This window comes from Megascapheus bottae, chromosome 16 (genome assembly GCF_031878675.1).
Source record: "Megascapheus bottae isolate mThoBot1 chromosome 16, mThoBot2.hap1, whole genome shotgun sequence".
NCBI classification, from domain to species: Eukaryota; Metazoa; Chordata; class Mammalia; order Rodentia; family Geomyidae; genus Megascapheus; species Megascapheus bottae.
Genome location: NC_143524.1, coordinates 48,161,708 through 48,176,398, shown reverse-complemented (window position 1 = coordinate 48,176,398; position 14,691 = coordinate 48,161,708). Strand labels below are relative to the sequence as shown.

The 14,691-nt window shown below is 46.1% G+C and overlaps 1 protein-coding gene across 1 annotated transcript in view; it reads left to right on the top strand.

Annotated features, from left to right (window-relative positions):
• Window positions 1–14,691, top strand: part of Tenm4 (teneurin transmembrane protein 4) — a 716,831-nt gene that overhangs the window by 328,183 nt on the left and 373,957 nt on the right. Inside the window, exons 5-6 of the mRNA XM_090348503.1 lie at window positions 5,887–6,171; window positions 10,360–10,629. Of these exons, the coding sequence (XP_090204629.1) occupies window positions 5,949–6,171; window positions 10,360–10,629 (493 nt within the window). The 5' untranslated portion in view covers window positions 5,887–5,948. The remainder of the gene's footprint in view (window positions 1–5,886; window positions 6,172–10,359; window positions 10,630–14,691) is intronic.

The following is a 14,691-nucleotide window of genomic DNA, read 5'->3' as shown; positions in this document are numbered from 1 at the left end:
TGTACCAGGCCTTCAGAAGCAGCGGTAAAAGTCCTTTTGTCTAACCCAGGTCAGGGGTTAAGCTAATTGCTGAAAGAACTAATTCCACTCAAAGTGAAAAAACAAATTGTTAACTTGAAGGGACAAGTGGGGCTAGGAGAGATGGGAGAATGATGATGGGAATGATATAAATCAAGATACATTGTAGTTATAAATGGATTTGTTGAACTGGAACTTATTTGTGTAACTACTTAAATTATTTTAAGAAACATTAAAACAAAATAGGACAATTAAACAAATCAGAAAAAAGGGGTGTGCATTGGAAGAAGCCAATGTAGGTTATGATTTAAACCATGAGCCTTGCTATGGGACAGCCCTATATGAGTCTAGACTCTTGAATAAAGGCATAACATGTCTAAATGCTGTTTCTCTGCCTATAAAAGGGAGACAGTGTTAGTGGCTCACACCTGTAATCCTAGCTTCTCAAGACACAGATCTAGAGAGTCAAAGTTTAAGGAGCCTGGTCAGAAAAGTTTACTAGATTCCATCTCCAAAATACCCTGCAAAAAAGCTAAGCTGGGTACATGACTTAAGTGGTAGAGGGCCAACCTACCCAGGGTGATGACCTGAATTTAAACCCTGTACTGCCAAAATAAATAATTAAATAAATAAGAAAGTTTCAGAGGTAGTAAGGATTACATGGGTAATTCATAATAACCCCTCATCCTTAGCAAGTTAGATATCATCACTATCTCACTATTTAAGAAGCAATGAGTTTCTCAAAGTAATGGGGCCGTGGATACCAAACAGAGACTTGAGAGCCACCATTCCAGGATTCGAGGGTTGAGTGAATTTCAGCATCACTTTCCCAACTTAAGCTTCAGTTTCTAAATCCATAAAACGTGGATCAGGGTACCTCTTTCTCTTGTTTGCATGCAACCCACTGTAGCACATGGCATAAGAATAAGGGCTTTTCCTCCTCCACACTCCAGCTTAAAACAAAAGACTTACAAAAACCAAACTTTGAAGAACTAAGGAAAGTAAGATTTATAGCTATATATACACCCAGTTTACTACCCAGAACTTCTAGTTTGTGGGACACATTTTAGCTCTGGAATATTTATGGGCCCTTTCTGACACACAAAGAACTAAAAATATCACCCAGTGCTTATGTTAAGTAAAACTTATAAAACTTCCATCCAGCAGGAGTTCAGGCAATTTCCTGGCTCACTTCTGGCTGTTCCTGAGGTTGCCAGGTAACCAGAGTGATAACAACCCTCATTTCCCTATGGACTGTGGCTAGACAGAAGTTCCTTGGCCACATTGTACTGTCCGTGGAGTCTCCCTGCAGATTCTCCTGCCCCTGCCCCTCTGTAAATACCACCAGAGCTCATGGGAGGGGAAGGATCAGGTTTGCCTCTTGAGTTTTCTTGTTGAACCCCTAAAGTGTTGTTTGTTATAACCCCCCTTATCCACAAGCCCCACACCTTAGTCATTCTTTCAGATTAGTTCCAAGCCCCTTTCAGTATTCGAGCTTCTGAAAAGCAAAGGGAGGGCAGCCGCCTCCAGGACTTGTGTAGCTACATGCATTTTGGATCCTACCATCCATGGATAGGGTGGAAATGCATTTATTTCTTCTACCAGGCCCCTCACTCCTCACATCTCCAGATTTATGATCCGGTCCCTCAGATGCCTGGTCCCTCCACGAAGAGCTGGGCTTCTGTCTGCTCCAGTGTGTTCATCCACACTGATCTGGAACAGTGTGTTCAGACTATAGGTTGGAACCCACTGACAACTCCATGATGTGTGTGTGACATGTGTGTATGCCAGTCTTCTATCCTTCTATCCCGGCCTGCTCTCTGTTCCCACTGATGGAACAAAATGATACATATGTAGAGCATAAGATGCATCAACTGTAGTTCTTACTTTATTAGGGTATGCATCACCTGTACACTCTATGGCTGACACCCTCAGGGAACAGCAAGCTGTTGCCTGCTCATCTCTGGAACTGTCCAGCTTGTCTCGAGAATCCCCAATGCCACCATTTTTGGAAGTGAAGTGTTCTCTGTAGGTTCTCTGTAGTGCTTGGGTTGTACCTGGAGAAGAGTCTTGGAAAGCTGTCCTTAGGAACAAGGCTAGTGGCTGAGTTTGTACCAGGGTATTTGCACTCCTCTCCATTACATCATTGTCAGTGTCACAAAGGGCTGCATACTCTGCTTAATCATAAACTTCAGTGGAATCCACCATGTATAGCCACCATGTTTAGCTTATAGCTTGTAATGACAGAGCTGCTAATTAGTCCTTTAGTGAGTATTTATTTTATTTGCTACTTGAGTGGCCCAGAACATCCTCCCCTACATTAATGGGTGTTTAAATTAATAGTTACAGAAGTTGTTGGGAAGATATCACCAAGCAATAGCAATGGTGAGACTGATAGTAATCGTTTTCCAATACTTCATCATATCAATCAATATAGAACCTGACAAGATGACAAAAGGATCTAACAGATCTGGTCTTTTGGAGTGAGGGGCTTCCACAGGACCACACAGCTAAGGGGAGGCCAGAATAGAACATGGGGAGGTTTGGAATTGGACATGGAATTGAACAAAGGTTCAAAGGTGGAAATAGTGAGAATGAAGTAGGCTTGAGTGAGGCCCAAGTAACATGGTAGCTGTTCTGTTCATCACTAGTTGGATGGTGGTAGAGATTTCTGAAAGGCAGATGGGTAGATGAGCTGTGTCAGGGGTCAGGAAACAACCCCCCTCCACACCTAAAAAAATGATTTATATGAATAGGCCTTTCTAAGAGATTGAAGTATAGTAGGCTTAAAAAGCCAAGTAACCAGGCACCATGTCAGACCTCCTATCTGCTCAAAAAAGGTGTGTATTTACTGAATTGCTAGGTCAGGCTTTCAGCCCAAGGTGCCTTTAAAATTTAAAAAGAATAAATATAGCAATGCCTCTGATTTGGTCTCAAAGGTCTTTCATGCCTAGAGTGGAGTACCAATATCTTAGTATAGGATAAGAATGAATGAAATACTCGGCAAGTAATTCCCTTCTTTTATTCACTCAATGGCTCTTGTGGGAGCATCGTGAATGCCAAGCCTGCTCTCAAGGAATTAGGTGAGAGGAAAGGCAGTCAGTCACAAGACTGGACCAGCTCTTTGGCTGTCTTTGTGGTGATGGAACATGGTCACATGCAAAGGCAGAGGGCAGAACCACAGAACTCATGGCCAGGAAAGAGCAAGTACTCAGTGAAATGAAACGAGATGGTGGGATGAGGAAAATATTCGTTCTGGTCAACAAACTGACATTCATTCTCAAGGACAGCAGGGCTTGGGGTGGAGGGCCATGCGCAGGTTACTGGCCTAACCCGGGCTTTGAAATCCATCTGGAACAGGGTATGAGGCAACACCATTGAGGGTCTATATCCATGTGCCATGTTCAAATCCCTGGGTTGCAGCTCTGGCTCTACCAGGCAAGAGCTATGTAACCATGGGCCAGGTGCTTAATCTCTCAATGTCTTATTTGTAATGTACAGATAATCATAATTCCCAGATCTCAGCATTGGCATGAAAATTCAAAAATGTTATCCCATAGAAGTGTTTAAAATAAGCATACTCTCTCATATATATAGGACATATATGTGACATAATATATGTCAAATATATCTGAGACTAAAATCTACTAATAAAGTATATTTACTATTATTGTTCATACTGTAATTAACATTAATATGAGTTATTAGTGACTAGTATTAATAATGGCTAATGTTAATTGAGTGCTTGTTCTCACCATCAGCATTATTGTTGCTCGAGGTTGGAAGGGCCAAGGGGCACAGAAGCAACAGTTGCTAAAAACACTCAAATAAATTAGACCCAAAGAATGCCTTGGATTGAAAGCCAAGATACCACCACAGCAGCAATTTAGAGAGTTATATAATCAGTCTTTTTTTTAAAAAAATGGGAGAAAATGAATGGGAAGTGGCTTATCATGCAGTCAGTCACTTTTGTGAGCTTTTTGTGTGTGCTAGGAAATGGTATTACAGGTATGTGTCATCATAGCTGGTATCTATAGAACTCTTTAACAAGGCAGAAATTTTGCACTGGAGCTGTGAGCCGAGACCTGCCCTGGAGAATATTCTGCCTTTGAGGTCTTAGGAGGGAAGAGAGCCAAAGCCTTCGGTGGTTACAGGCAGAATTGCTAGTCTTCAGATCAAACCTAACCCATCAGAATGTTTGGTTTGGCCTGTAAACTATTTTTCAATTTAAAAGAAAAACATATATACCGTTTGAACTGGAGATACAACTCAGTGGTAGAGTTCCTTCTGCTTACTAGTAATTATGAGTGGGTCGGGAGTTTGGCCTAGTGGTAGAGTACTTGCCTAGCATGCACGAAGACCCGGGTTTGATTCCTCGGTACCACATACCTGGATTAAAAAGCCAGAAGTGGTGCTGAGGCTCAAGTGGTAGAGTGTTAGCCTTGAGAAAATCCAAGGATAGTGCTCAGGCCCTGAGCTTAAGCCCAGGACTGACAAGAAAAAAAAAAGAAATATAATAGTAATTATGAGGACCTGAGTTCAAATTCAAATATTCTTATTTAATTTTTTAAAATGATGAATTTTTAAAAAGGAAAGAAATGATAATGTCTAGAAAGGATCTATTTTATGTCTCCATCCAGATTTCCAGCCTGTCTTAAAATCTGGCCACCCTATCCTACATAAACACACTGCAGTGTAGCTGCTAGCCTTGAGTGCCACTTCTGATGTGAGATGCCCCATAGGTATGAGGAGACCCCAGGTGTGCTATGATTCTCATGGAACACGTGTGCTGCTGTTTCTACCAGGACAACCAGACGAGGGAATGTTTTGAGCATCCTCCCTGTTAGAAAACAGGAACAATGGAAGGCCAACACTGAGGAGGTTGTAGGTGTCAAGAAATACAAAGAGAACGGTGTATCTATGTTTTCCTCCTGGCCCTTAAGATGTTGTGCTAGCCTGGAGCTAAGAATAAACACCTGGAAGGAGAATGACACTCCTGAGTATCAGTATAGGGCAAAAAGGACACTCTGGGGAAGGAGAAACAGCCAATGAAGAGTGAGCTTTTAGACAGTAAGAATCATTGCACCCCAGATTCCAGGGTTCTGGCTTTGCTCCTTGTCACCTAGATAACCTTGGCAAAGCTTCAGATCTTGTCTGTCAAATGGGAGTTGGTGAGCTGTCTGATTAAAGAAATGTTTGTTAGGTGCCTACTGCCCACCAGTCCTCCGTTCAGGTGTGACAGATTGTGGGTGTGGTCGCCTTAGGTGTGATCACGGGAAGTTCATCTAGTGGGTGGAGGCAGAAGAGAGCAAAGGTTCATACGACAGTGTGGTAGTGGTGTGAGCTGCTTACTTATACGAGGCCGGTGACCGTTGGAACATCAGGGGTTGTGTGAGTCGTTCCTGATCATTTACTCGATGTGATTCCCCTACTGCCTGCACATTTATTTCACAGGTTCTGCATGTGCACATGCACTCATGTGTGAGCATGTAGCGTGCCAGTCCTGGGGCGTGAACTCAAGGCCTGGGTGCCGCCCCTGAGCTTTTTCCACTCGAGGCTGGTGTTCTACCACTTGAACCTGGCATTCTTCTCCTGGGTGTTGGGGTAGCTAATTGGAGAGATGGCGCTCTTGGGCTGGCTTTGAACTACACTCTTCCTCAGCGACCTGAGAAGCTAGGATTATAGGTAGAGCCACCTGGGGGGACTGGACTGGATTTCTCTCACACATTCAAGTTCTCCCAGCCTGGCTCCTCATCACTTCCACTCCGACAAGGTGACTCCAGGCCCTGATCTCAGCCTTGTCTTTGCACCCCTCCCCACCCCAAGGCTGGAACCCCACCTCCTAAGCATTGCTTCCCACCTTTGCAGACCACTTGGCCCTGAGTGAAGTGAGGACCCAGGTGGGTGTGGAGGCCCCGGGGCTGGAGGACATGGACGTGAAGGACCGGAAACCTTACCGCTCGCTGACCCGGCGCCGCGACGCCGAGCGCCGCTACACCAGCTCGTCTGCAGACAGCGAGGAGGGCAAAGCTCCGCAGAAGTCCTACAGCTCCAGCGAGACGCTGAAGGCCTACGACCAGGACGCCCGCCTGGCCTACGGCAGCCGCGTCAAGGACATGGTCCCGCAGGAGGCCGAGGAGTTCTGCCGCTCAGGTGAGGGTGCCAGGCCGGCCCGGGGCGCAGGGGAGCCTCCGGGGCCAGCCAGGAGCCTGCCAAGCCTGGGCCAGCCAAGCTGGGCTGGAATGTCACGGAGGGGACAGGCCAACTGAGTCTCTCTGCTACTTGGACACTTTGGTCTGGCAAAAGCCTGGCCTGTGATCTCCTGGTAGAGCCAGCGGGGGAGAGAAGGTGTGTGTGGGGGGACTCAGATGTCTCACCATGGGGAGTCAGATTGCCCCCTAAGACTCCATCCTCATAAAAGTGCTAGGCAGGAGTCTATCCGTTGCCAGCGGTTGTCATAAGGTGCCTTCTTTAAGTTGGTAAGCAGAGCTAAGTGTTATGTCTTCCTTTGGGTATTTATTCATTCAACGAGGATATCTTAACGCCTTTTCCCTGTGTGTCAAATCCTGAGAACCTTGAGAGGAAGACATTTGACCTTGAAACTTAATGCGGAATACAATCTCAACACCTGACTCTCTTCTACTTTCCACATACAATAATCACCCAAACCCAGTCCTGACCTAGAATACCATTCCAATGAATCCTTCTTGCCAGCCATGATGGGGCATGCCTGTAATCTCAGCTTCTTAGGCAGCAGAGGCAGGGGAACTCTTTTGAGGGTCACAGTAATAGCCTAGGCAAAGTTAGCAAAACCCAATCTCAAATACAGAAAGCATCCCAAAAGGCTGGAGATAATAGCTCACATGGCAGAGTGCTTAACCATAAGCAGAAAACAAACAACACACTCCATCACTGTCCATCTCTGACCCCTACCACAATGACTTTACATCCAGTTCTGCACCCCAGGTATCTGCATTGTCCTGACTTGAAGCCCCTTACCCTGGCATTCAGGAGATAGCTTCCCAGCCCCTTTTCTGCCTAGATGTTTTTTGCCCCTTGCCTCTTCATATCCTTTACTCATAGCCCAGACTCACTGGTGCCTCACATATGTCTTTCTGACTGCAGAGCCTAAGCAAATCCTCCTTCAGGCCTGGTAGTGAGTGGCCCTCAGAATATATGAAAGCCAGCCCTGATTCTGCCTGCTCTGCCCACTTCCACAGGCAGCATTTTGATCGTGCTGTTTATTTCTTATTACTTAAGATCACAAAGGGGAAAGAGCAGCACACACACACACGCACACGTGCATGCAGGCATGCATGCCACCCATGACCTCATTTCTATTTCCCTCCACAGATCTGGATCCACATGAAACATGTCCCATTCACTGCCTCTGGTTTGAAAAATGAGGGCTCTCTTAATCTCTTCCCTAGATTTAATTAAGTCCTCTAGCCCTGGCATCAGACAGATCTGGATTTGAATCCTGGCTCTGCCACTGTTGTGACTCTCATCATCTTCACCTGTGTGCAGGGATAATAGTAGCTAATAGAGTGAGCATGAGGACCAGCGAGGACTGTAAATAATGCACTTGACATCAGTGCCAAGCATGAAGCAGGTGTTTCATAAATGCTACCCACTAGTCATTGTCACCTATAAGCCTTGGTAATGGGAAGAGGGAACATTACTCAAAGCGTAACCCCTAGCTCTGTCCTGCACAGGCTTTGACAAAGCCCTCCTAGGCCAGATAGAACCTAGCATATGAGACTCAGAATAAGACCCCATCTTGGGTTTTGTTGATGATGATGATAATAAGAGTATTGGACCTTGAGTGTATTAGGCAAGCATTTTACCATTACCACACCATTCCACGCCTCCAAACCCCAAGTTCTTTCTGGTCATTGTAAAGAACAAATAAGTATTCACATGCAGTCATAAGCAGAGTGGCTTACAAATCGCCATCCTGGATCCAAAAAACCCTTTGAAAACCACAAGGCATATCACCCTGCCCGGCCTTTTAAAGACAAAACCAGGCCAAGAGGCAGATACAAGAGGATCAAGAGGGCCGGGAGTTTGGCCTAGTGGTTAAAGTGCTTGCCTAGCATGCATGGAGACCCAGGTTCGATTCCTTGGTACCACATACATAGAAAAAAAAAAGCTGGAAGTGGTGCTGAGGCTCAAGTGGCAGAGCTCTAGCCTTGAGAAAGTCCAAGGACAGTGCTAAGGCCCTGAGCTCAAGCCCAGGACTGACAAAAAAAAAAAAAAAAAAAGAGGATCAAGATCCAAGGCCATTGGGGGGCAGAGGGGAGCACTGCTAGTAAAGCATGAGACCTTCTCTAAAAGAAATAACTAAAGCACAAAAGATATGGAGCTGTGACTCTGGTGTTAGAGTATCTGATTATCAGATGCATAACCCTGACTTCAAACCCTAACGCCATAAACAAACATTGAAGCTCAGGTGGTCACAAGCCCAGAACTGCACAGCTAGAGGCTGAGTCAAGAGGGCTGTCAACTCATGAACAGGAAAGAAGCCAAAAGCGCTAAATCCAAGGGATCACGGGGTCATCTCACATGTGGTAAAAGAATTTTAAACCGCCCAGGAGAGGGGCTGAGCCCCTGTGTTTTCCTCCAGTCCCAGATGTTTCAGCTCACTGGCATTAAGACCCATTTGACCTTATTATTTAGCAACTGCATCTTAGATAAATTGGAGGCAGGGGAGTGGTAAGGGAAGGCCTCAGAGCTGCCAGAAAGAGGCTGGGGGAGACTAGAGGTGCCAGAAGAATCTAGGGACTTGCATACCAACTAAATGTTTGACTACCAGAGAAGAAATGTTTCATAACAACAGATTCAAGGTGACTCTGCCTTGAGCTACAGCTCCTGCCTAGCTCTCTGGAAAGCCATGGCACATTCAGTCTCTCCTCCCTTCTGTCTCCTCTCATCTAGACTCCAAGGGCCTGCCAGAGTGAGTCTGCCCGTGTACTCAATTAAATTCTACTGGGTACTGACTCTGCTGTAGATGTGGGTTGTATAACAGTTGATGAGCCCCACCCATCCAGGGTGAGCAGGCTTTGATGGCTAGAAGGGAAGCACAGGAGGCCATCTGTGCTGACTTCCCCTGGCCTTTCAGGGAGTCCCTTCCCACTTGCCTTCACAGGTTGCCCCACCTGTACAGCTTTAGGACCCACCTCTTCTGTCTCACTCAGTTCTCATGTTGCCTTTCTCTGTTCTCCTCTCAGCTCCCACTCATGTCTTGCATCCTGCCACTGTACCCCTAGAGTCTTTATCATGATCTCGCCACTTTGGCCTTCACTCCTGAGTCAGGAGTTCTGGCCCAGTCTCTTCTACCTAACTGGGACCTGTGCAGCCCAGGCCCCATACTCTACTCCTGGCTAGCTTGGGTTGGTGCCACCTGATATGAATGCATTTCCCAGGACATCTGTTTAACTGGGATAGGTGTGACCTTACAGCCCTTGTCTATTCTCTCATTCTCATCACCCAAAGCATATGTCTTGGAATAGCAGACACAGAGGAGAAGTTGTCCCTCAGTAGACACTGAATTAACACGGACCTGTAGTGAAAGAGCTTGTATTTTCCATGAAAGCATCTACACCCGAACTACCAGGTGAATTCTCACCCACATCTTCTCCAGCCTTTGTCCTGGCCTTCCTGTGTCCTTAGGAGACCCATTGTCGAGAATCCTCTATTGAACTTTACTTGGTACAAGGTCAGATGCCCTATGTATGCATCACAAGCAAGACACACCCCCTTTCCTCTGCCAGTTGGGTTGCTCTCCTAAACAGCTCCAAAAGGAACCTCTGGTTTGCGGAGACCACATCATAGAAATCTGAAACTCCCCATACAACTTAACAGGCATTTACTGAGTTCCTTCTGCATATTGGATTTTAGCCCCAAATGCAGAGATTTAGGAATAAGCAAGACATAGTGCCATACCTTGGCACCTGCAGCAGAAGGGATAAGACAACTCCACTGTGCAAGGACTTTGAATGGGATCTGGGAAGAGACAGTAACATCTACACAGAGGTATAGGCTTTGGGAGAGACCTCACAGAGGAAGTAACATTGGAGCCCCTTCAAAGATAGCAGAGCATAAGCCAGACATGGGTGACAGGTAAAAGAGGGGTCATAGGTTGGAGGCCAGCCTGCATTGAATAGGGAGGACCTGTCTCAGAGATGACACATTATTTGCCTGGTAGAAAAACACCAGGAGACATGGCTGGAACTGACCACCACGCTGAGTCCAAAACACAGCTGTGAATCCTAGGCTAATGGAGCTTTGCTTCGGCCAGGTACCCAGCACACTGACCGTTTTCACTCTCCCTTCTCTCAGGTACCAATTTCACCCTGCGTGAGCTGGGACTGGGCGAAGTGACACCACCTCATGGGACTCTCTACCGGACAGATATTGGCCTCCCTCACTGTGGCTATTCCATGGGGGCCAGCTCCGATGCAGACCTGGAAGCTGACACTGTGCTGTCCCCAGAGCACCCTGTGCGCCTGTGGGGCCGGAGCACGCGGTCAGGACGCAGCTCCTGCCTGTCCAGCCGGGCCAATTCCAACCTCACACTGACCGACACGGAGCATGAGAACACTGAGACCGGTGAGTGGCCCACCCAGCCTGAATCAGGTGCAGGGCTGGGGTTAATTGCAATCGCCATTTGCTGCTCCATTGGCTGGGGTGTTGGGGAAGTTGTTCTGTTCTCAGTGGTCCAAAGGCTATGATTTGTGCACAGTCACATGGGATGTCCCCCATTAGTGACCTGTCCTAGACCTCTGGATGGAAAGAAGGAAGTGCTAAGGGACTGTTTTATGGTGTTCACGATTCCTATGTTTGTGTTGGGCAGGGGAAAAACAGTGGGAGGTGGAAGGATGGCACACATACACATACCTCTGATTTGGTCCAAACAGGTCATCTGTGTCTGAATCTTCTAGGTGATCTGAAGCCCTGAGCAATCTCCAAGGACCTTGTTAGACTTAGTGTCTTAGGTTGATCAGAGAATGCTTCACAGTCCAACTGTCATTTCAGGCTAATTTGAAACTTGAGGTGTTGGAGGATGGAGGTATTGGTCAAAGGACACAAAGTTTGTTCAGAGGAATAAGTTTTCATGGTCAATTTGCAGTCATGACCTTTATCCGTGCAAACTGAGAATTCAGTATTTTAAATAAATGATGCTAAAAACTGGAAGTTTTTCAGGTTTGGTAATATTTTTATATAAACTGCTGGCTGACCATTGGTAATCCAATAAATCTGAACTCCTAATACGCTCCAAACCCCTACATGATGCTCAAAAGTTGAGGTTTTCTGAACATTCCAACTTTTCAGAGGAGGGTTGTTCAAGCTGTATGAGTTTCAAACTTGCTAAAAGGGCAGACTTAAATGCTTCCCTCTCATCCCAGTAAAGTGTATGGGGTGACCAACACATCTTGATTTCATCCTTCCACAATGAATGTACATGTTTATCAAACTATCCCATTATACCCCACAAATTTACATAGTTATTTGTCCATTAAAAGGGAATTTAAAATCGATTATAAATCTAGGGACATGAGTCAAGGTAAGGGGTTGCCTAGGAGCATCTCGAAGGCCCTGGGTTTGATTCCCACTGGTGCAAATAAATAAGTAAATTGTGAAATGTAAAAGCTTGAGGTTTCACCCTAGCTTCAGCCTGACTTTGTGAAGGGCTGACCTCAGATCCCTTAGGCCAGTTTTGGGTCTGCAGCCCTGTTTCCCAAGGCCCAGAGAAAGGGTAGGAGAAAATGAAGGGAAGGAATGCACAGCTGCTTCCTAGGATAAAGAGGCTTAGAAGCAGGTCATTAAGAGGCTCCACCTGAGTCCCGACTAGGTCTTAGCCATGAGGAGTGACCCCACATTGTATGCATCAGCCCCTGGGCCGTTTTTGCTGAACCAGGCCCGCCTTGCAGGTTTTTTTTTGTCTGTGGGAAGCCCAGCAATAGGTCTGCAGGAGCTCCTGGAATCCATCGGTTTGACCCCACAACCCTCCACCCCTCAACCCACCCCAGCCAAACGAGGCCTGGGAAGGATGTTGGGAAGGAGAGCTGCAGCGCCCTCTACTGGCTTCCAGCTCCCATTTCTGGAGCCTAGTGATTTCTGCCCAGGATATCAGGGGCAACGGGTGGGAGCAGGTCAGAGCCCTAGGGCTTGCATGGCTTAGTCCAGGTTAACTATGCAAAGCCCAAATCCCAGATCATCTTAAGCGTCGGATGAGAACTCATCCCTTAAAGAGCCTGCTACTATATACGTCCACATATATATGCTGCCACCCCTCCCTCAGATTCTCCCAGGAAGCCTATGTATTTGCTGGAGCTGTGGGAGGGGCCAATCACTGCCTTGTGGCCCTGTTACCTCCTCTCATCCCCATCGGTCCTGGTGGGGCTGGTGACCTCTCAGCCTCTGGAGAAGCTTTCCTTCCCAGCTCACATCAAGACCTAGGCCCAGCCAGTAGATCACCTCTCCACACACTGAACCACCTCACCAAATTGAAAGGCAGCACCAAGCGTGAGTCGTGAAGAGCAGGGTGTGTTGGAGGGATCTGGAGTATTACATCCTTTCTATTCCCCTCAGTTTTCTCACTGAAAGAATAGTTTAAATGAAGTCAGCATCTTTCATCTTCTGAAAAATTTTATAGAATGAAATAGGAAAGTGTTTTTTTGAGGGTTTTTTTTGGTCCAAGTAATGAGAAAATACTGAATTAAATCCTGGGGCCGGGAATTTGGCCTAGTGGTTAAAGTGCTTGCCTAGCATGCATGAAGACCCGGGTTCGATTCCTCGGTACCACATACATAGAAAAAAGCCGGAAGTGGTGCTGAGGCTCAAGTGGTAGAGCTCTAGCCTTGAGAAAACCCAAGGACAGTGCTCAGGCCCTGAGCTCAAGCCCAGGACTGGCAAAAAAAAAAAATCCATTTAAACAAGTTTCTCCTCTGCGGGACTTCTCAGAGCTTTAAGATGTTCATGTGTGTGTTCGCAGATAAAACTACCAGCTTAAGATACATTTTCGTCATCTATTGGACAACAGGACCTTTCCTTCTCAGAGCATCTGGCTGGACCAGTGTTCTAATTCATTTAGTAATAACTGAGCCAAATGTCCTGCAGGCTCTAATCTACACCTGGGATTCTGCTGCTCTCAGTACTAGCATTCACAAGAAAAAAGGCCCACAATGATGAAAGTAATAACAGCGTTGAGAGTTTAATAGCTGCTGGTGGTTATGAGCACCCAGGAAGAGGGCTAAGCACTTTGGCGATGTGATCTCATTTGCTCTTCCTGTAACACTTTGAAGCAGAATTTTATTATCTTCATTGCATGGGGGAAAAACATAGCTATAGCCCAAAGAAGCTGCAGAGGTCACCCTGCTAGCAAGATGGGATAACAAGTCAGTGCCACATAACTCTATAAAATCTTGACTGATTTAGCCTTAATTATTCTGGTGAATTTTCTCCATAACAAGATGCACAGGTTGTTCTTTTGAAGATTTCTTGTTATGGTGACACATGATCGTTTTCCATAAAGTCATACATAATAAAGCACACACCACTCACATTATTGTATATTCCATGAGAACTGAATTACATCCGAATTAAGCTTTTGTTGGGTGATAATGACATATCAGATGAGCATGAAATGTTTCAGCTTTTGATAGTAGGAAGGGTTCCATTAAGTCGATCTCTCTTTGATTGCCCACGGAACCTGAAGTTCAGCTGTACTCATGGATGATCCACATGCAAAGGAGATGGGAAGGTAGACTAACAAAGCCTTAACCTCTCTATCCCTTCCAGATCTGGACCTCCCCAAACCTGACACCTCCATGGTGACTGAATGTCCATTCATGCCTGAGGTTGAGCAAGTTCACTTCACCTCTCAGCTACAGTTTCTTGTATGCCAGGGCTAGGTTGCTCATTACAAGTGGTTTTATAAGTAGTCTGTAATCCATCTGCTTGTGAGGCAGAGATCAGGACGATAGAGGTTGGAGGCCAGCTCTAGGGGAATAATGTGTGCATTCACACATCTCACTCTTGATTCTCTTCATTCTCCCTCTTTCTTCCTTCCCTTCTGACCTCATCATCTTCCTCTACTCCATCCAATTCTCTCTCATCATGCACCCCGCTTTCTCTCCTTTTCCACTGATGAAAACTTGGATCCCTGTTTCACAGCAGGGCCCTATTCCACAGGCCATGTTAGCTACAAAAAACATCATAGTAGGCCCAGTGTTATGGAATACAAAGAATCTAAAAACCTCTGCTGAGAGCCCAGAGGTACAGATACACAATGGCCTTTAATCCACATTAAAATGTGTTGGCATTCCCATTTCCCAGATAGGAAAGCTGAGCCTCCACAGTGATTAACTGACACAACAGTAAGTTATTGTGTCAGCCAAGCTAGGACTTAAACTCAGGTCTCTCTTCCCCTATTGTCCAAGCCCTTTGCTCACTTGCATTTGAGTCAGTGAAAATTTGGAGGTCTCCACTGAGGCAGCATTGGTGGACAAACAGGTGCTCAGAGATGCAGATTGATAAACAGGAAATGCAAAGTACAAACCCCAGCAACTTCCATCTACCAGAGCATCGACCCTGCCTCCACACACGACCTTGCATCCATCAATAGTAATTGTCAACAGTATCGACGGTGGTGGAGGCTTTTGCTGAGGT